Genomic DNA, 22,583 nt, shown 5'->3' on the forward strand with positions numbered 1-22,583 from the left:
AAAATGTATGTTATTTGTAATGAATTGTTTTTGTAATCAGTAAATAACCTCGAGTGTTTCTAATAGTGCACAACAACTTTCACTTTTTTAAGGAAAAACAACTTGTTTGTGGTAACACCATGTGTGTATCTACTTGCCAGGAAGGGTGTGTATCTACTTGCCAGGAAGAGTTTGTTCTTTAGAGAGCTGTCTTTCGTTATTCTACTACCAAGGAATAAATTTATCGTTTTGTTCGCGAGACTTGTAAAATGTGAAGAAATAAATAAACTTGAATTGAAATTGAAGAAACAAATGTTTTTTCTTCATAAAGTGTGCACTAACCTCGTTTGGGCACAGCAGGTGGTCCAGAGCCACTGCTACTGTACGCAACATTCTCCAGTCCGGAGCGACTTGTTTTTCTGACTCCAGTCGGTTGGGTATTATACCCAGAGCCTGAGTTAGAGCTGCTGTCACTACATTTCTGTCTCCTGGCTGCATACTCTCTGATGTTAGGAGGTAATACCAGGGTGGCAGAGGCGTAGGGCTCAGTGTCATGGATACAGAGTAAATGAGGCGCTCTGGGGTAACTACCCTGACAACAAGGCGTGTGTAATTCACTCTCCACAACGGCATATTCAGGACTCCTAATGGATCAATCATAATAGCTAATCAATTAGCAATAATACTTGCACTCAATACATGTAATCAGTTAGCAATAATACTTGCACTCAATACATGTAATCAATTAGCAATAATACTTGCACTCAATACAGGTAATCAATTAGCAATAATACTTGCACTCAATACAGGTAATCAATTAGCAATAATACTTGCACTCAATACAGGTAATCAATTAGCAATAATACTTGCACTCAATACATGTAATCAGTTAGCAATAATACTTGCACTCAATACATGTAATCAATTAGCAATAATACCTGCACTCAATACAGGTAATCAATTAGCAATAATACCTGCACTCAATACATGTAATCAATCAGCAATAATACTTGCACTCGAAACAGGCAATCAATTAGCAATAATGCTTGCACATTACAAATATACATATACATGTAATAAGATAGAAGTAACAGAAGTGTGTAGAGTGCTTCAAACATAGCTTTTATATAAAAGCTAAAATTTAAACATTTTATCAAAATGTTGGTGTTTTACCCTTTCAACGATAATAATTTAATAATTTATTATGCCCAAGTTCCATAATAAATATGTACAGATGCACATCACAATAGTAAAAAAATACAGATGATAACAATTATTTATGAATATTTAAAAAACTGAATGTACACTGAAATTTGTTATGTGAACACACAATCTCTTCGTGATTTTACCACCGTACCCCTCACTTATTGTGACAAGGAAAAATTTGTTGACTCGATCCGGCAGACTAGTATAAGAAAGGATTTGACTCGTCTGCCGCTTCTAAATTAAATTTTTCAAAAGTCAGTGATTTTAAAAAGTCTCAACTGAAAATAAAAGATGGATTTTCGACGACAGAGAGTCGGAATTCTGCCAAAGGCGGAAGAATCCCTGAATAAAAGAATCTGAGTAACTATCGTGGCCGAGCTAATAAGAGCACCGAATTCAAACTGTTCAGCAGAGTGTGGGTTCGAATCCTGGTTGTGACACTCGTGTCCTTGAGCAAGACACTTTACTATAATTGCTTCTCTCCACCCAGGGGTATGGGCAGAGATGGTTCTTGTGATTGAATTAGCTTTAGTGTGGTACATATTTGGCGGCACTGGCTGTGCACTCCACAGGGAGCTGAGATGGTTTAAGGAATGATTTAAGGACCAGGGGTAATTATGTTGAAGCGCCATCAGCGTCACTACGTGACGAACCTGAGCGCTATATAAGAAGCCACTATTATTATTGTTGTTGTTATTATCATTATTTGTGAACAATGAGTTGTCTACACACCCTCTCTGTCTGGGAATGGAGCCTTGAAATGTAGACAGTGTAGGATTAGATGCATCAAAGTTACTACTGCGCTGACTCTCAGCTAGCTGCGACATATTAGCGTCCTTACACTCAATTTGACAGTCGGTTGTAGCTAAGGTTTGTTTACACATCTCAGGATCTGCAACCCAACATAAAAAGCTCAATTATAATTAGGAAGAAATACTATAAACAAGTAGTAAACTTGTGGGTACAACCATGTGTTAGGCCGTGTCCGAAATGACGACTTCGGCTACAGCTACGTCTAGATCAGCGCGTCTACCAGTGTTGAAGAATAGGCAGACGCGCGCGATCTAGCCGTAGCTGTAGCCGAAGTCGCCGTTTCCGACACGGCCTAAGTCTCTTTTGTGTGAGTGTTGGCTCTGAGAAGAGCCGGTGTGGTCTCATTGTTTCGAACAGTATACTCTGCTCGCCTTCAGGAGACTTATATAATTATATACAAGTCAGATTTTTTGATTTACGAATGTACACCATTTCATCTAAATGAGAGGAACAGTTTCAACTGTTGATAAATTAAAAACAAATTGTTTTTACAGATGACCTTGTTTTCAACATTGAGTTTGTAACAGAGGTTCAAACTAATAACAAACAGAAATATTCTCAATACACGTAGATTATAGTCACACCATTTCTTCATTTAGAAAGCAGAATAGTTTGTGTATGCAACCTGCTCTAGCAAAAATTTCAGTCAAGTGTACCGTTGTCAATCTTAAAATGTTCATATTTTGTCACTTTAGCATGAAATGACCTTGCCACACATTCTCAGCAACCAAATATTATTGTAGTCCTCAAACTGACTGAAGCTGGACAAAGTCTCAGTCAAAAAAGGTTCATGAATTGCATTTTAAACAATATATTGTGTGATTTGTGCTGATTTTTTTGTCAGAGCAGGTTCCATATTTTAAGTTAGTGGTCAGGAAGTTATAAGTTAGAATACACCAATGTAGCATCGCACTTATACACAGAAATTGGGTAAATAAAATTTGTTTCCATTGATCATTTCCATTGAAGTTATTTAGTTACAGGTTAGGCTCATTTTAAAAATTCTGCAAAATAAATGATAGTTAAGTACACAGGATTGGTAGAGGCTTCTATATCAATCATGTTGCAATATTAGACTATCTCAATGACTCCCCTTTGCCCATATTTTTTTTAACTGCGTGAGGGCGCTCTCAATAGTATTTTTGATCACTTCCAGGGGTATAACTGATTTCATCCTGCACAATTTTAATCGTTTTTCTTTCACTTTTGTTGCGCTGTAGTTTTAAGTTGCTTTAGAGGTGGATTAAGGCTCCTTTAAAGTTCTTATTGTTCGTGATGGATATGATGTCTGTGGTTGTTATGTGTTCCAGTCGTTAATAACTGTTTTTGGAAGTGATACAAATATATTTGAGAGCGACACCAAGCGGTAGAAAATACAGCGCATTTTATTTTTTGTTTTTTGGGGGGTCAAACATGATGTTTTAAACCTATAGCAAGTCATTTGTGTTTCCTTTCAAAAGCAAGCTCTTTTATCAAACTTGCAGGTCGATGTCCGGCTATGTTGTTCGGAAGTGAGTTTCAACACCTCTTCTAAAGCAAGTGTAATTCCTCCTTCTAACTTATGTTGAAATTTTCACAAAGGAGCACACTTCAAATAGTTATGGAACTAGATTGGTATTTTTAATGCAACAGTTTTAAAAATGTGAATAAAAACCTCTACACAACCGGTATCAAGCAAAGATTGCAACTTAAATGAAATGAAATGAAATGAAATGAAATAAACGGGCATTTTCAACTTAATTATTTAAAGCAAATCATGCATGCAGTTAAAGCTTAATGTCAATTACATTGTGGAGCATATTGAAGAATTGTTTAATAGCTTTTCATACTTAGCGTCATACTGCCATGCATAGGTAAAATAGCAAACAAAACATGCTGAAGTATTAACTCAAATAGCACACCCTTATCATGCAAAGTTAGAACGTAACTTTCCCACTTTGTAAAGTCATTCCAACGTATCTCTTGATTAAAACAACCACAATGGTGTTATAGTCAACAAGGTTGTTTAACTGTTTTTTGATGATCAAATTGTGTTATTTTTTATAAAGTTTATACTAGTTTTCCTCAGTATGTTTACTTGTAGTATATACTGCATTTTTGTGAACATTATTGTCTTGGCCGAATAAATAACAATAATAATAATAATAATAATAAGGAGCAGCTTGAGATGCTCAGGGGTTCAATATTAAAGGCACTGTACACGTTTGGTAATTGTCAAAGACCAGTCTTCTCACTTGGTGTATCCCATCATAAGCATATAATAACAAGCCTGTGAAAATTTGGGCTCTATCGGTCATCGAAGTTGCGAGAAAATGATGACAGAAAAAACACCCTTGTTGGACGAATTTGTGTGCTTTCAGATAGCAATAAAAGACTTCTAGCCAGAAGTATTTTATTATTTTAGTGAGAAATTACCTCTTTCTCAAAAACTATGTTACTTCAGAGGGAGTCGTTTCCCACAATGTTTTGTACTACCAACAGCTCCCCAATGCTCGTTACCAAGTCAGTTTTTAAGTTAATATTTGTTTTGAGTAATTACCAAACGTGTACCTTCCCTTTAACACAAATAAACAACTTCTTCAAAAATCCATGGAAGTTTTTGTAGCCAGTGAAAGCGAACATCGGAATTTAGTAATAGTTTTTTGGGAAACAAGTAGACAAACATGCTACATTTGGCAGGAGGACTGTCAACAAATTCACTTCATGCTTTGGGATTGGAACAACTAAAGAGTAAGATGACTTTTACATTATTTTATAATGGCAACAAAATTTTATGCCTTATTTCTCTTTTGCATCTTGCATTAATATACCATTATCTTGGCTGGTAAGCAGTTTGCAACAGCTAAGTTTATTCCTAACATTTTCTCATGAGTAATTTATGTGGAGAGTAACGAGTCTACAAATCAGTGCCCTCTGACTTGAAATCAATTTAAGTCCCAGTTTCACTTAAAACTAGTTGGTAAGACCCTGCTCTAGAATTGCAAGGGTCGTGGGTTCGAATCCGAATCCACCCGAGTAACATGCCTGTGATATTTTTTCACAGGACTCGGGGAAGTACCGAGTATACAGTGCTAACACACATCGGTGTATGGGTAAACACCAACATTAATATTCTTTAAAACCGATGCAAATTTAACATCTATTATAAAACATTGCCCTTTCATTTGTTTCTCTGTAAAGAAAGAATGTTCTGAAACTTCTCAACTTTTGACAATTGCGCCTTGAACACCCAGCAGGGTGGATATGTGCACATTACAAGTCTTTATTAATTATTATTATCATTATTTACTGTGTAAAAAAAAAGTAACTCATAAATATATTTTGAGTAATATCAACATCCATCCATAAGCCATGCTTTATATAAGGGAGTAGGTTAGACAACACCCAGTTCAGACAGGCACTCCAGAGTGTCGCCGAACCAAATAGACTAGGAGCGACTCTGGGTTGACCCAATTAAATTTTGGTTTCAGACAGGGGAACTTAACATAACATTTACATTAGGTTTGGCTCATGACAAGATTGACGTCTGAAACCAAGGCACTTCATAGTCGTGTCGATTGACTGCAACAGTCGATCGTTCAACTTCTAGCAAGTCCAGTCTCTCCTAACTGTTTCAGACGTCGAACTTTTCATAAACTTAATTCAGAATTTGGTTCGGCGCGACTCTGGAACGGGTGTAAGAGTGTTTCATGCCATAGCAGGGAGGGGGGGGTAGGAGTGTGGTGTGGGATTAGTGAATGTTACATGAAGTGAGCGCACCGTTAGCATGGTACCAGCTTGCACCTGTGCCCCAGTTAGGGAAAAAGTAGTTGGTTTTTTCCAAGGTATCGCTGAGTGAGCTATTTGCATGAGAGCAAGTAGTCATGCATCCAGGATGGTTACCGTGTCCATCGCTAGCCGTAGTATGAAGCCAGGATTGAGTCTCTGCCCAGGCTTGGCTATTACTCTGGTTGATCGCCGTAGTTCCAGGACCAACGCCACCACTGCAATCAAACCATACACATATTGATTGGTCATTCATCTTGGATATCGGAAATACTGCAGTTAAAGGAACATTATAGAATTAGTAAGCAGAAGAAAAAAACGTCTAAGAACACAGATTTACATAAAACTTACACAGCCTTGAAATATTTGTCTGAAATGTCATATTAGATGAGAAATAAACGAAAACTAATTTCCCGTTTGGAGTTAATTGCTCAGTGAGCATTTTATTTAAAAAAATTAATCGATGTCAAGCAAAATGTCACCAACAATAGGCTATATTAATCGCCCACAATTATTGCATCAATTGCCAGAAATGAAATCAATTGCCAAAATTTATCAATTGACATGCGATATATTAATTCCCAGAAATTTATAAGTTCCGAGAATTCCCCCGCCACCAAATGCATCAAGAGTAGAGGGGGAAGTTCCCACTAACACATGGTTATATACAACAGATTTTCTCTTTAATACTACATCCTCAAGGACTGAAGGGGTAACCCTGTTTCAGCCCCAGGAGTAGGTGGAAAAGAAAAAGTTAATTGTAGCCCACACCTTTAAGTGGCCTTTAGGCTTTGTGTGCCTGGAGACTACTTGCATACAAACATTTTAGAAAACAAAAACTCTTGGCATAATGAGAACAGTGAGTGAATCCTGGGAATTGAGTATCTGTGTTCAAAGACTGTCTCAACTATTCAACCAATGAAATAAAAACTACTTACATATTCTGCATCACACCAGTATCTTTGCCAATGGAAGCTGTAGTTTAAAAAGAACACATTTATAAATGAAACAAATATATACAAACCTTTTTTTATGATACCTTTAATTGGGTATCCCCACTTGACCCAACCACACACTTTCTATACACAAATTAGTGCAATAAACAACAGGCGTTTATTATGGGGTTTTTTGTTTGTTAAGCTTTTGTGTGATGGGAAAAAAATAAAAGAAAAGAACACCCAACTAAAAAAAAAAAAACTATTTTAAAAACCAAAGTAATGCATCAAGAAATAAAGTGTTACAATAACTGTTAACATAATCAATGGGGGAAACAGTTGAAGACAGAGAATAGACTCTAAAATGTAGATTCATTACAACAATGTTCTCGCCTGCGCCTTCACAATTCAAACTTAGTCCCTGTAGTAACTTCAATTACTGACTTTAACTCACTGAATAAGGTTAACTAAACATGTGTACATGACTTTAATAAACAACAAGATGGATGCCAACACTACTACAAAACACCCTTTCTACAACCAGTCAAGAGGGAGCGCTAACACAATAACCAACTACAGGTTATCCCAGTCCCATACCTTGCATAACATACTGTATGTTTCAGCGCTTTGAGATGCATTTAAAGTGCTTTATAAATATCGACTATAATTATTATACATTCTATCCACGAATCTACACTTTCTCGTCCATTCTCCTGATCTGAATATACCTTTAGTAATGTTTGATGACTGCTTCTGTTTCTGTCTCCTTCTCCATAACCAAGCAGTAATAAAGACGATAGTAATCAACATGAGGCTAGCCAGGGTAGCAATAAACCATGGCTGAGATACAATCATCGTAATACTCCCTCCAAGATCATCGGTCTTCAACACTACAAGAAACAAAACACAACCAATATATTATATGAACATTGAGGCAATGGGAGACTTTGGAACACTTGGTGGCCGAGAACTTGTCTGGCTTCAAATTCTTCAACAGCGAGTAGATTTCTCAAAATCTGGACACCTTTGGTAACTGTCAAAGACCAGTTTTCTCACTTGACGTATCCCAACATATGCAAATTTGGACTCAATTGGTAATAACAGTTGCAAGAGAATAGTGAAAGAAAAAACACCCTTGTTGCAAAGATTAAATGCACTTTTAGATGCCTACTGAAAAAGACTTCAGGCTTGAAGTCTTTTAGGCTATCAGATTCAAATATTTGAGTGAGAAATTATCTCTTGCTCAAAAACTACGTTGCTTCAGAGGGAGCTGTTTCTTACAATGTTTTATACTATCAATAGCTCTCCCTTGCTTGATACTAAGTAAGATTTTATTCTAGAAATATTTTTAGTATTTACCAATAGTGTCCAGTGCCTTTAGGCAACATCTGAATAATTACCTGGAGGAACTCTGACAGTAATTTCAGTACTGTTCGGTCCGGATCCTGCAGTTGTAAATGCAGCAACCATAACTCTGTATGCCTTGCCTTGGTCCAGCCCCGTCACCATTGCATTACTGCTCATGTTACCCGCCACAACATTCTTGTGTTGATCCGAGCTGTTTCCCAAGACGTAGACATTGTAACCAGCAAGTATACCAGGAACCATGTGTACAGGGGGAGGAAGCCAACCCACTAGAATGGCTGATGAACCATTACTCTCCCCAAACACGCTCCTTGGAGCTGAGTAAGGAACTGTAGAAATAAAATGAAATGCAATAAATGTATGTCTTTCAGAACTGAGAAGTCTCCCGAATACCCGAACAATCTACTCCGCGGCAGTAGAATTAAGCAAGACAGTTCTCTAAGAACAAACTCTACCTGGCAAGTAGATACACACACATGGGGTTACCGCAAACCAAATATATATTCAATGATATTGACGTGATACAAAGATCCAAGTTGTTTATTTCGGATAATACACATATTGTTTTTCCACAGACTTCCAGATGTTTATTTGTGTGTTTTTTTTTTTTGCTTTAACTGCTACTACCGCAAGGTAGATTTTCCGTATTTGGGAGACTTCTTATTCTAAAAAATAACTGCACTGCTTTTTAATAAACTACTACCTAGGCAAAAGGTAGAAAATCGCCAGGACTACACTACTTTTGCTTTAGTGGATCGAGGGGACTTTTACTTTTTAATTTAGTTAGATAGAGTGTCTACTCTAACAGCTTTTGACTTTAGACTTCACTCTTCAGTGGTTGTCAATAAATCAGGAAGAATTCATCCTCAACCATAGAGTAATATATAAAAACTAGAGGGCGCACTGGTCTATATACGCGACCCGGCATACGCGCAGGCGGCCATTTTCTAAGTTGACAAAACAGGCATCGAACAGCGTGTGTTTGTGCGGCCATTTTGTAAGTTGACAAAACAGCATCGCGTCAGCGTTCAATAAACACAAATTCCAACGTGTACTTCATATTCAACGCGCGTGCAGAATGGCGCGCGTCTCTCCTTGCGGTACCGTCACATTTGTGCAAGCAGCATCACCAGTGCGCCCTCTAGTTCTTATAGAACCAACCTACACCAAGCGTTTCAGAATGTCATTCATGCCTAATGCTTGCATCTATTCAACTACAAATTCAAAAGATAATCCACTGCTTTTGTTCCGTTTCTGTTTTTCCTGGTTGGCTGGTCGCATCACTGGTGATAACTATCGTGATAAAAACCATAATATCACAATATTGTTTCATGATAGTTATCGCCAAAAAATACTTTTTGCAAATAACGCATTTTCCGTCTATACAGTGTTATAGGGACAGAGACACTTACTGAAGAATGACCCTATTATCATTATTTGGTGATCTTTATCAACAATTTTTTTTCTTCCTTTTCAACGTGATGTTTATAATCAACTGAATTGAATTGAATTGTGAAATGTATTTACCATCAGGTCCTGTCTTAGCAATGACAACTCTACTCTCCTGCCCTGTGTATTGTCCTTTATAGGGTGTAATTGTCACTGCATACTGAGTCCATGGAGTTAAATCAGTCAGTAACTGGGTCCGAGCTGACTCTGTGTCCATGGTGATGGTATTGGACCAATTCACCTCCAGCGATTGGATTCTAATGTGGTAACCACTGATGTATGCCGTGTGTCTGTTGACCTGAGAAAAACATCAAAACAAAAATAACATCAAAATTAGCCTTAAAAATAACAAAGTCTGTGGAAATTGGGACTCAATTGGTACTAACAGTTGCAAGAAAATAGTGAAAGAAAACACACCCTTGTTGCGCAAATTTGTGTGCTTTCAGATGCCTGCTGAAAAAGACTTCAGACCTAAAATCTTTTATCAAACTAATCAAAACAAGTCAGTCAGATTTTTTGTCAACAATTTGTTCATTTCATTTCAAGACATTTATTTCCATTCCAACAGAGAATCAGAATAACAATAATTGAATTAATTATTATTTTTTTTATCATGTATAAAAATTACATGAAATTTATAATCCAATTGCACAGCAACAGATAAAATACCAAAATGTAAAAATTGTACAAGATATACAATGTACTAACATACCAAAGAAAATTTATTTAAAAAAAAAACATGAAAATTTATTTTAAAAACATTTAAAGCCATTATACACTTTCGGTACATAATTTTTTTTTTAAGATCACAGATTTACAAATAATTGACAGGGTTTACAGAATGAAATGGTGAAAGACTTCTCTTGAAATAGTATTCCTTAAAATGCTTTACTTTTTGAGAAAACATTAAGACAATATCAATTCTCGATTTAGAGAAATACGGATTTATTTTTAACACATGTCTTAACACGGCGAAACGTGCGGAAACAAGGGTGGGTTTGCCCGTTATTTTCTCCCGACTCCGATGACCGATTGAGCCTAAATTTTCACAGGTTTGTTATTTTATATATAAGTTGTGATACACGAAGTGTGGGCCTTGGACAATAAAAGCCAAAGCTTGTGGTAGGCATGCTCAGCCAAACAAAAACACATATAGCCTTGAAATAAACATTAACAAGTATAGTGAGAGTCAGGTACGATATTTAACTGAGAAAAGGAATATTATTGTAGAGTGGTTTGTGGTCGCATAGGATAATTATTGAGTCACACTGCAGCGATAACGAAAATGATAACGATCACGACGCAAAGAAAACGCATTCTATTAGTTGAATGAGCGTGTGCGTATTCTGCATGGAGCAATTCAACCAATAGAATGTGTTCTGCGTGGAGCAATTCAACCAATAGAATGTGTTCTCTTTGCGTCGTGATCTTTATCGTTCTCGTTATCGCTGCAGTGTGACTCGGCCTTAACTCATTATTCCGACAAAACAAAGTGTCAAAAGCGAAATTTTGTTTCCACATTTTGTACATACCTGCCAAGTAACCTGTAGTGTTGTAGAATCCAAAGCCTCTACAGACTGTATACTAATCCCACATGTGTCTAGCTTATTCTGTAATACACTGCTACCTGGCCTGATCACAACATCTGAAAAGAAGAAACAAATTGCAATGTTGGTCCGGTATAACCAGGCATGTGAGTAACTATCCATGAAAAAAGAGGAAAAGAGAAAACCGGGCAAGAAAAAAAGAGGAAGAGATTATATTCCAATACTTTTGTTCACAGAAAGTGAAGAAAAAAAGAGGAAAATCAGCTGAAAAGAGGAAGTCTCACATGCCTGTATAACTTTTTTCACAGGCAATAAAAATGCACATTGAAATACTAAGTACAACAATTGAGTTGGCAAAAAGTTTTGCTAGTCATCCAAAATATACCCGAGACAGTAATTGTATCATATTTATGAATAGAAATAAAAGAGTTATGACTCGGTCTTAAACAACCGTTTCAAACTGTGCAGGGTAGTGGCCGTGCCCCTTTATCACACCCCCTTTCTGACCCTGGCGGTTTTGAACAGCTGTTTAAGACCCCATCGCCACTCTTTTATACCCTTTTTGTAACGTCAGTGCTGTATGTGTGCGTAAGAAACAGCCCAGTGAGAACACTCAGTGAGGCAAGTTTCAAAGCCAATTAATGTATAAGAAAATAGAGAAATCACAACAACTTGTAAAATTGATGAAGCAAATCAATTATGCTTTGATTATTTTCTTAACATCAACATCTTCCATTGGTCACCTGCTCCAATCCTTCACATCAAAATGTAACACAAACCAATTCTCTCCACTATTAATCATAACTTGATATCAATTCTGATGCTCTAATTGTATTGCATTGTATCATTTTACCCCAAACTGATGTGGCATATGTTTCTATGGAAAATGCTTCCATTAATTATTCCATCTCAAGGGAGGCTATTAGTGTCAATCCTAACACTACACTGGTGAGACTAGGGGGGGGGCAAGTGGTTTCAAATCTGGACTTCTGATGAGATGAAATATTTCCAGAGTAAAAAGTTACATGACATACCATGATAATTACAATGTTTAACAAAATATTCTTTTTATGACCACAGTGCATTTGTTTTTGCACTAACATCAGATTATTATACAAAAACATAGCAAATGGCACAAAAAGAAGGCTGAAAAGGGGCCAGTTTAAAAGAAAACTGCAAAGAAAAGCTGCATTTTTTAGTTGGCCACAAATGCCCCCCACCTTTAGAAGTGCCCCCCTAGCATGTTAGCCTAGATTTGGCGCTGCTGATGAACTAATAATGTACAACCACTGTAACTTGTTCAAATGGGTATGAGTTCATAATGTGCAAAAAACAACTATATTTTGATCAGTTTCAAGCTTGAAGCTGTGCAGGGCGCTGCCTACAGCAGCGAGAACAAATAACTACTTCTAACTAGTTTTTCTGATGAAAACTTCACACAAATTTCAAATTTCCTTGCATCACAATTAGAGAAAGGGGCATTTTGTATTATTGAGTACTTGATTACTTGATTATTGATTACTTTACGTTTTAGCATGACAGACATGTATAAACACGGCTTTATGGTGGTTCCCCTTATCATTCCCAACAAAAAAAAAAAACCCTTTTAAAAACATTTAAAAATTGTCAGAAATGAAATACAATTGAACTTCGTAGTAAAGAGGTTAGCCATCAGCATTTCCAATAAAAAATGGCCGACAAGTTTTGTGTGAATGTACCTTCGGTAATAAATGAAGCAGTTGGTGAGTCTGGTCCCGTGACATCTCCAATGAATGGCTGTACAGCGACAGTGTAGTGTGTGTCTGGTTGCAGACCTACTAGTTTCTTAGAAGTAGCACCAATGACAACCTGGACAGTGACTTCGTCTGGGTTGGAGTTGATCCAGTGTTTGAGGTTAAAACCCTCTATTAAGTTGGTGTGTTGATCAACCTATTGTATAGAACAGTACAATTTAGATAAGAAAAGTTTCATCTAGAAATGTCAGTTAAAGGAATTCACATTGCCTTTGATCGGTCTTTGAAAAGCGTTTGAAGCTATCTAGATATTTTAGATAGATATTTTAAAAGTAGAGTAAAATGATCCACACAAACATTACTCGAAATTGCACGGTTTTCCTCTTACGTCGAGAAGAAACCTATAAACGGGAAAAAGTTATGAAGTCCTCATTAGATGAGGCTTGAGGGAAGTTTTGAACAAAGCTATTGATGGAGAAAGTTTAACATGGTCCGGAAAGTCGTTCCACAATGAAGGGGCAGCAGAAGTAAATGATCTTTCACATCATGATGTTTTGGCAAGGGGTTTCCTTAAAAGATGTTTGTTATTAGATCGCATAGACTGGCGGTTGGAAATATGGGGTTGGAGTCCTTCTGAGAGATATGGTGGTAAAGTGCCTTTTGGTGAGCGATAGATACCCAAGGTAGTAGTTTTGATTGACCTACCTGCCAGATGACTTTAACCTCTGTGTTACTGAGAACTAAAGTGTTTTTGATAGACACACCTGCCTCTGCTAATTGCAGCACAACGGAAGTCCTCCCAGAGTCTAAAGAAACAAAGCATATCAATATATATTTGGTTTGCGGTAACACCATGTGTGTATCTACTTGCCAGGTAGAGTTTGTTCTTAGAGAACTGTTTTTCTTTATTCTACTACCGCGGAGTAGATTTATCAGATGTTCAGGAGATTTCTCCGTTCTCAAAAGAACTGTCTTGCTTTTTAACTACTACCCAAGGTTCAAGGTTCATTTTACTTCCACAGTATCAAAAGACAAAATAATCGTTTCACAACATAGGTTTGAAGAAATAGATGGATAACAATGTTGACACTGCGGAGGGATCCATTTAAGAAGCAAAGCTTGTAGGCAATGGTCCCTTATGACATGCATATGCATTGAGATTATAAAATAATGTCAAGTGAACCGTAGAGGTCCGTGGTCGAGTGAGCCACCAATGAACAAAATGTAACAGCAGGTCTCAATTCATATGCGTGTTTACAAAGAATAATTAGTAAACACTGAAACAAACAAAAAACAGACACAAACAGAGGACTGGACTTAAGACAAAACACACACAATAGTCTTACCGGTCAGCAAATACAGTATCGACCGAACCAAATGATCCCATAGCGGGGGATTTAACAAGTGTGGCTATGGGTGATAATAAATATACACAAGGATCCCATGCGGGAGACCATCTGTCCCCGGTCCGCAGTAGCACGGTTCAAAGCATACAATTACATTTGTAAAACACTCATCAACAATAAGATTTCAGTTTTAAAGACACGTTTAAAAATAAATACACTTTTGGAGGCTTTAAGTTGTTCCTTAAGCATGTTCCAAAGCATGGGTCCTTCATGTTTGATAGTTTTATGAGCGAGGGAAGTACGGGCGGAAGGTGTAGAAAAATTGGCTGGGACTACCACTCTAGCTTATAGGATCATAATTAACTGGACTACCGCGGAGTCAGTTCTTGAATTGGTCTCAACGTTTCGCCTAGCTTGCTCTAGTCATTGTCAGGAGAGGAAGCATATCAATCATAAACACAAATTCAATGCCAGTCCATCAGTCCCAGCATGCTCTCAATTTTATTTCTAATAAGCAAAACAGTTTTGTTAGACAAATTGATTTGCACAGGGATGTGAAAGGCTGTTGAGAAAAAAAAATTCCTGTGTGCTGACAGCTGTATTGAAAATGCATATTTTACCTTCAAAGTACATCAAAGTCAACTACTCAGGATTAATTCTCATCATTTAATTGTTGTTGTTCTACACTAGTCGCTTCAATTTGAACAATCAGTGACATGAAGAACAACAAAAGAAAGAAACAATTCCCGAACAATACAAATATTAACTACAACATTGACAGCACATTAAAGGCCCTGGATACTATTGGTAATTAATCAAAATAATTGTAAGAATAAAAACTACAAGCAATGGAGAGCTGTTGATAGTATAAAACATTGTAGTTCTGTAAAAAAAAAAACCAATTCCGAAACAATACAAAATTAACTAAAAAGGAACACTGACAGCACATTAAAGGCTCTGCATACTATTGGTAATTGCTCAAACTAGTTGTTAGCATAAAAACTACAAGCAATGGAGAGCTGCTGATAGTATAAAACATTGTCGTTCTGTAGTACTGTAGTTTTTGCGAAAGAGGTATTTTCTCACTCAAATAATAAAACACTTCAGGCCATTTTATTAGGTATCTGAAAGCACACAAATTTGTTCAACAAGGGTATTTTTTTCTTTCGTTATTCTCTCGCAACTTTGAAGACCAATTGAGTTCAAATTTTCACAGGTTTGTGATTTTGTGCATATGTTGGGATACACAAAGTGAAAATACTGGTCTTTGACAATTACATGTACCAACAGTGTCCAGTGCCTTTAAGATCAAGTATTTTCCTATGAAGTCCATCTTACCTCTGGTGGTGATTGGTTGAGAGATGGGACTTGGTGGACCAATCCCACGGTCATTCACAGCTCTCACTAAAAATAAATATGTTGTGCCTGGTCTCAGTTGCTGCACTAAAACCCTCTCTTCCTCAATGTGATCAGAATATAACATCCAGCCTGGTTAGGAGATTAGAATCAATCAAAATCAGGAAAATAGAAATGTCTTAGCCTTCAAAGGGTTTGGGCACCTTTTGCAGAACACAGAAACACAAATGTCCTCAGATTTACATTAAACTTACACCGTATATTTAATGTAAATCTGTGTGCAAAAAGTACCTAAAACCAGATAACAGACAATGTTTTCTAAAAACAATATACAATTAAATGAAGAATTAAAACTTTAAAAAAATTATAATTATGAAAGTACACATGGCCACAGTGTTCCACAGTGGAAATGTGTATTTTCATTATTATAATTTTTTTTTTAGAGTAGTGTGAACAGTGACAGTAAATACTGAAATGAGAGTACACTTTGAAGTGCTTTGGGACACCCTTTGGAAGTGAAAAAGCGCTATATAAAAACTTAATATTATTATTAATATTTTTATTATTATAGACTTTTTCGGCCAATTTCGGAAAATGAGCAGCCAATTTAAACACCAAGCTATTCTATTTCTAGCGAAATCGTATGCTACTAAAAAGGGGTCACTCGATTCCGTTTTTTTATTTGCCAAATGTAATGTTGCGTCATTCGATTTAACAAAATAATCATTCAATTTAACGATTCATCAAAACAGCATTCAAATTCGCAGACACTTTTTGAGGCGTGTGTGTCACGAAAAAGATTGACGCTACGCTAAATTGAACAGAGTGCTCAAGGAATTTGACTCGATTCAAAACGAAATGGAATGGCCGAATTCATATTCGCAGACACTTTTTAAGGCGTGTGTGTCACGAAAAAGAATGACGCTACGCTAAATTGAACAGAGTGCTCAAGGAATTTGACTCGATTCAAAACGAAATGGAATGGCCGAGTTCTAAATTTAAAACGCAGTAACAACTGGAGAGGCAAAACAGCTTTAGTTCAAACGCATGAAAATGAGACTGGCTGCTCATTTGCCGAATTTGACCGAGAAAACCTTCATTATTATTATTCTTATTCTTATTATTACACTGCTTCTCACCTGAAGCGGTTTGTGGGCTGTAATATTCCAATCTATAATGGGTGACTGGAGTATCCGAGGATGGTTGTTGCCATGATAAGTTGATAGTTGTCTTGGTGATATTACTGGGAATCAAGGGTCCTGGAGGGGAAGGCAGCTGAGAGAGACTCGGTGCACTCTGCAGAGAAACGCCCGAACCAGAGGTCGGCTCATCTGAAACACAAGGCAATAATAAAAATTACTTCCAAGTTTCGGTAAACACTCTTCAAAAATTAATGGCGATAAAAACTACTTGGTTAGAAGTAAACCAGGTTTCGATAGTATAAAGCATTTTCAGATTCATTTCATTTTGAAGTAGTGTGGTTATGGAAAAATATATAAGTTTTTCTCCCCAAATATTTGAACCTGAAAAGTGTTACAGACAGTAACGTCTCCCAGATTTTGTTTCCCATTTACTGATTAGTCTTCCTCCGGATTTTTTTGAGATTATCCCAAAAAGCCAGTCACAGTAACTTTCTGCGTGGAAAAAAGTCCAATGAGAACTCGGCTTTACTCTAACTGAATACCTTGCAAGGATGATGTAGACAAAATCATTATATATAAATACTAGCATACATGTAATATACAGCCCTTACAAAAAAGTCTTAGGCTATCTATAGCGAAATACGAATAGAACCCTATAGGATTTTTTTAATATAGATTTGTTGTCAATTCTTTGATTCCTTTAAGATTCTTACAAGATTCTTATTGGTTTTTTGTAAGGGAGATACTAGAACCTGCAAACATAACTTTGAAAAGGAAACGAAGCAATAACAACTGACACCGACCATCAAGACCATCCCCTCTCTAAATTCACTTACCCACAACCTGCAGCGACGCTGACCAGCTAGTCTGTCCCCACTCATTCGATGCAGTACATGTGTATAAACCTGTATCAGATACAAAGAGATTCCCAATCTCAAGGGTACCAGAATCCCGCACAATGATCCTGAAATCAAAAATATTTATACAATTTTAAAGGCACTGGACATTATTGGTAATCACTGTTAGCATAAAAACTTACTTGTTAATGATCAATGGAGAGCTATTGATAGTATAAAACGTTGTGAGAAACGGCTCCCTCTGAAGTAACATAGTTTTCAACAACAAAAAGGAATTTTCCACTAAAATAATTGAATTTGATTTCAAGACCTCAGGATTAGATTTTGAGTTCTCGAAATCAAGCATTTGAGAGCACACAACTTTGTGAAACAAGGGTGTTTCTCTTCTACTAATATCTCGCAACTTCGTCGACAAAATGAGTTCAAGTTTTCACAGGCTTGTTATTTTATGCATGTTGAGATACACCAGGTGAGAAGACTGGTCTTTGACAATTACCAAAGGTGTCCAGTGTCTTTTAATAATGCGCTATAAACTTGTCATTTCAAGATGGGCATATTGACTTTTCCCCTTTCAAATTTGTCAGTTTTCTACAAAATAAGTAGCAGACAATCAGGCCTGATACTTCAACGAGGGGTGCTGATGCCTCCATGCCCCCTGGTCATTGCCTTGGTGCCCTTGAAATGCTTCAGTAGAAACATACAACCTCATAGGTTGACCTTTACCAAGGAGAAAATGCCTTGGTGCCATTTTAAAAGACGAAGCATACAGGTCTGAGTTGCAGGGGTGAGAGTCATTACTAACGAAAAAGTCTGAAACTTGGATACAAATTCAAAGGTATGTTGAAATGATGGCATTTCTACTGTTTGGTAACCCCTGGGGTTATAAATTCCAATAAGCTTTTGGAAACAGTATCCAAAACACTAGAGAAGTAGACCAATGAGGAGGATTTCTTTATTTGTGGAAAAAGAATATTGTCTGATTTTCTTCACCAGGCCGACATAAACAGTCTGAATTCAGCCAAAAGTCTTAAGAATCTCATCCCTGGAGTTGTGTTTTGAATCCTTACATCAGTTCACGATAGTATTGGAGTAGACAGTAGAGTTACTGACCTGGAGTTAGTCTGTATGGGTGCCGAGTTCTTACTCCATTGTAGTACTGGGTCAGGATCACCAGTAGCCTCACATGGAATCAACCCAAATGCTCCTGATAAGTACGTCTGGTTACTAGGTAAATAACGGATCACAGGAGGAGGCTGACCTGGGGTAGCTGTTCATAAATAGTACGATAATATCAAATCATCAAACATATCATCTTAAATCATTATTAAAATCATCAACAATCAGTTATGAAATCATCTTAAATCATCAATGAAATCATATTAAATCATCAATGAAATCATCTTAAATCATCAATGAAATCATCTTAAATCATCAATGAAATCATCTTTAATCATCAATGAAATCCTCTTAAATCATCAATGAAATCATCTTAAATCATCAATGAAATCATCTTTAATCATCAATGAAATCATCTTTAATCATCAATGAAATCATCTTTAATCATCAATGAAATCATCTTAAATCATCAATGAAATCATCTTAAATCATCAATGAAATCATCTTAAATCATCAATGAAATCATCTTTAATCATCAATGAAATCATCTTAAATCATCAATGAAATCATCTTTAATCATCAATGAAATCATCTTTAATCATCAATGAAATCATCTTAAATCATCAATGAAATCATCTTTAATCATCAATGAAATCATCTTTAATCATCAATGAAATCATCTTTAATCATCAATGAAATCATCTTAAATTATCAATGAAATCATCTTAAATCATCGATGAAATCATCTTAAATTGTTAATGAAATCATCTTAAAACCGTCAATTGAATATTTTAAAGCATCTTAAATTGTCAATGAAATCATCTTAAATGAAATCAACCTGATCATTTCAATGTATCAAATATACTTGTCAATCAATGAAATCAGTCTGATCATATAAAAAAATCTATTGGATATTTACATGAATTCAAGTTGATATTTATGTTCACTTGATCCAACTATATCCGTTATGCATGAGATATCTACATGCATGAGGGACAGGGAGATCTGGACACAACTCAGCTGTAATATCATTGACCGAGGACACCACTCAAACAAACCCAATGCACAAAAACAGAACAAAAGTGAAATAGTTGCTAGAAATTGTGTCAAATTGGAGAAGAAAAGGCTTTGTGGCATTGACTGCAACCAAAACTTTTCTACCTCCGTTTTTATGGCAAAAGTTATGGAAAACAGCTTATCTCTGATCTTGCTGTTCTCAAAATGGTATTTGTTTAGCTAGGATGTTTTGCCGAAGGAAATGCAATGCTAATCTGGACCAATTTTTGAGAACAACATTAATATGCAGTCTCACTATTCTACATATTTGAAGAAAAAAAGTATCATATTCCAAGGCATTCATTGTGTAAGCAAATAATGCTTAAAGACACTGAACACTATTGGTAAATGTCAAAGATCAGTCTTCTCAGTTGCTGTATCTCAACATATGCATGAAATAACAAACCTGTGAAAATTTGAGCTCAATTGGTCATCGAGGTTGCGAGATAATAATGAAAGAAAAACACCCTTGTCACACAAGGTGTGTTTGCTTTCAGATGCTTGATTTCGAGACCTCAAATTCTAAATCTGAGGTCTCGAAATCAATTCATGGAAATAATTTCTTTCTCGAAAACTACTTTACTTCAGCCGTTTCTCACAATGTTTTATACTATCAACAGCTCCCCATTACTCGTTACCAAGTAAGGTTTTATGCTAATAATTATTTTGAGTAATAACCAATAGTGTCCATCACTGCCTTTAATTAACATGAAATAATGTCTTCAGGAGAAAAGGGTGAGGGTCTGCTCGTAAGTTTTCACAGTAGAAAATCATCACAAAATCACATTTACTACAAAGATCAATAAATAAATTAAGGTGAATACATTTCTATGTTTAGAGAGAAAGGAATGTGTAATGGGTCATCAACTAAAGGGTTTCCATTATAACGACTGTTGGAACAACTAGAGAACGGTTTGAATCTTAGCAAGATGTAGCCGTTCCTAAAGATACAATGGCATACAGTGCTAATGTATTTAAAGCAATCGCACGACATCGGTAAACAGTATTGGTCCAAAGGCCCACATTTCGTGTATCACAACTCATATCAAAATAACAAACCTGTGAAAATTTAGGCTGAATCCGTCATCGGAGTCGGGAGAAAATAACGGGAAAACCCACCCTTGTTTCCGCTCGTTTCGCCGTGTCATGACATGTGTGTATTATTTTTGAGCGGTTTGTAAAATGTAACAATATCTTTTTAAATAGCGCCATCACTTGTTAAAAACAAAAAAAAATCTACGACTGTTATTGTATATTTGAACTTGGACATGGGAAACAGCTGAGATATTTTATAGCAGCAACTGTGTCTACTGCTACAGAAGAAGTAATAGAAGTATGACAGTAAATTACCAATAGGAGACTTTCCAACGCTAGGTGGCAGCAGACATACCGGGTAAATTTCCATTGTTTACGTAGTTCTGAACATGCGCATAATTCTGAGAACAATGGATTTACCCGGTAAGTCTGCTGCCCTCTATCGTCCCAGAAAGTCTCCCATTAAAAATGTACCCTCCCTGAACATGACACTTTCAGAGCCCATTTTTTTATAATAGCAATGATTTTAGTCTTTGTACAGTTGAAATGGAAGAGTAAGTAAATGTCATGCTATGAGACATGCAAGAAACCATGTGCAAGAATCACAATGAAGTCAACAGAAAACATCAATACAAGATACAAGACGTTTTTATACACATGCATTCATCCACTATTCAACATTGCAGTTCACTCTTTCAATAATCCAGACTGGTCTCTGAAAGTTGAAAGTTGAGAATTTGCTAAAAACGTGCATTAAAAAGAGAAGATGGAATAGGGATGTTTGTGTTGTGCCCTGCAGGTTAGTACCCTACGCTCTATCAGGTCTGTCCCATTAGAAACACTGGTCCGACTGCAAGTGACTGAGCATAATATACCAGAGTTGTATATTGAGAGTGTCGCCACAACTTTCGCTTTAGTCAGCATGTGTCCCAAAATACACATGGGCGAACAAAGGGTGCCAGACTAGTCCGCCATTTGGTTCTGCTGAATTTGTACCAAAAATGCTTCCAGCAACAATGTGATCAAAGAAAACTGGTCTCTTCCTGTCGCAACTCACTAATTACACGGCTCTGGTACAATTGACACATTATATCATACACAGTAAAAAATATCCATGAAATTTATGGCACTTTACCCAGCACCCTAGCTGCCAGGTAATGTGCCGTAAATTTTACAGTGGAAACTATTAAAGTGACTTAAAGGGGTACTTTGCCAAACTTCTACCGCAAAATTTACGACACTTTACCTGGCAGCTAGGGTGCCACGTAAAGTGCCACAAATTTCAGCGTTTTTTTTTTTGTTTTTTTTTTTACAGTGTAGAACTTTTGGAATCCTTTTAAATTCAACCAAACACAAACAAAGTATTGAGTATATAAGTGATACAATTCTCTTTGATAAAATAGATTTGTTTGTAATTTGAAAAGAGTTATTCGTCTTCCAAGTAACAACATGCACTATAGATAGACAGACACGTACAGTTTTCTTGTATGGTACTTTATACTGCAATATTTATAAATGATATTATTAAATATGTGAAAAGATATTTTTGTTTTTTGTTTATATAAATGCCAAGGTTGGTGAGTATTAATACCATTTTCATTCCAGTGATCATGCTTTCATAGAATTTGTTCTATATTACTTTATCACAATTAAGGACATTGCTTTCCGAACCAATGCAGTACTGTCTTTTTGGAATAAACCACTGATATGCTCTTGATGTGAAATTCACTGACAACAAACAAGTACAGCAAGTCAAAACAAACTTAAACATCAAATTCTCAAATACATCCATTTACCGTTTAATCATGGGGAAGGAAATACAACCTTACTTTTACACTGAAGAAATATTTCCTTCATTAACATTTTCACATTGCATATTTTGG

At 36.4% G+C, this 22,583-nt stretch overlaps 1 protein-coding gene across 3 annotated transcripts in view; it reads right to left on the reverse strand.

Annotated features, from left to right (window-relative positions):
- The window catches only part of LOC117301351 (roundabout homolog 1-like), an 85,110-nt gene that overhangs the window by 10,408 nt on the left and 52,119 nt on the right, over window positions 1–22,583 (reverse strand). For 2 of the 3 annotated variants that reach the window (XM_033785276.1, XM_033785275.1), the window contains 14 exons: window positions 18,604–18,760; window positions 17,473–17,600; window positions 16,634–16,825; window positions 15,477–15,626; window positions 13,498–13,598; window positions 12,778–12,988; window positions 11,045–11,157; window positions 9,591–9,810; window positions 8,099–8,392; window positions 7,427–7,588; window positions 6,702–6,738; window positions 5,758–5,981; window positions 1,918–2,077; window positions 322–623 (listed from right to left, as the gene is read on the reverse strand). In XM_033785276.1, coding sequence (XP_033641167.1) covers window positions 322–623; window positions 1,918–2,077; window positions 5,758–5,981; window positions 6,702–6,738; window positions 7,427–7,588; window positions 8,099–8,392; window positions 9,591–9,810; window positions 11,045–11,157; window positions 12,778–12,988; window positions 13,498–13,598; window positions 15,477–15,626; window positions 16,634–16,825; window positions 17,473–17,600; window positions 18,604–18,760 — 2,451 coding nt within the window. The remainder of the gene's footprint in view (window positions 1–321; window positions 624–1,917; window positions 2,078–5,757; window positions 5,982–6,701; window positions 6,739–7,426; window positions 7,589–8,098; window positions 8,393–9,590; window positions 9,811–11,044; window positions 11,158–12,777; window positions 12,989–13,497; window positions 13,599–15,476; window positions 15,627–16,633; window positions 16,826–17,472; window positions 17,601–18,603; window positions 18,761–22,583) is intronic. The other variant, XM_033785277.1, reaches the window with a different exon arrangement.

Source organism: Asterias rubens, chromosome 17, assembly GCF_902459465.1.
Source record: "Asterias rubens chromosome 17, eAstRub1.3, whole genome shotgun sequence".
NCBI classification, from domain to species: Eukaryota; Metazoa; Echinodermata; class Asteroidea; order Forcipulatida; family Asteriidae; genus Asterias; species Asterias rubens.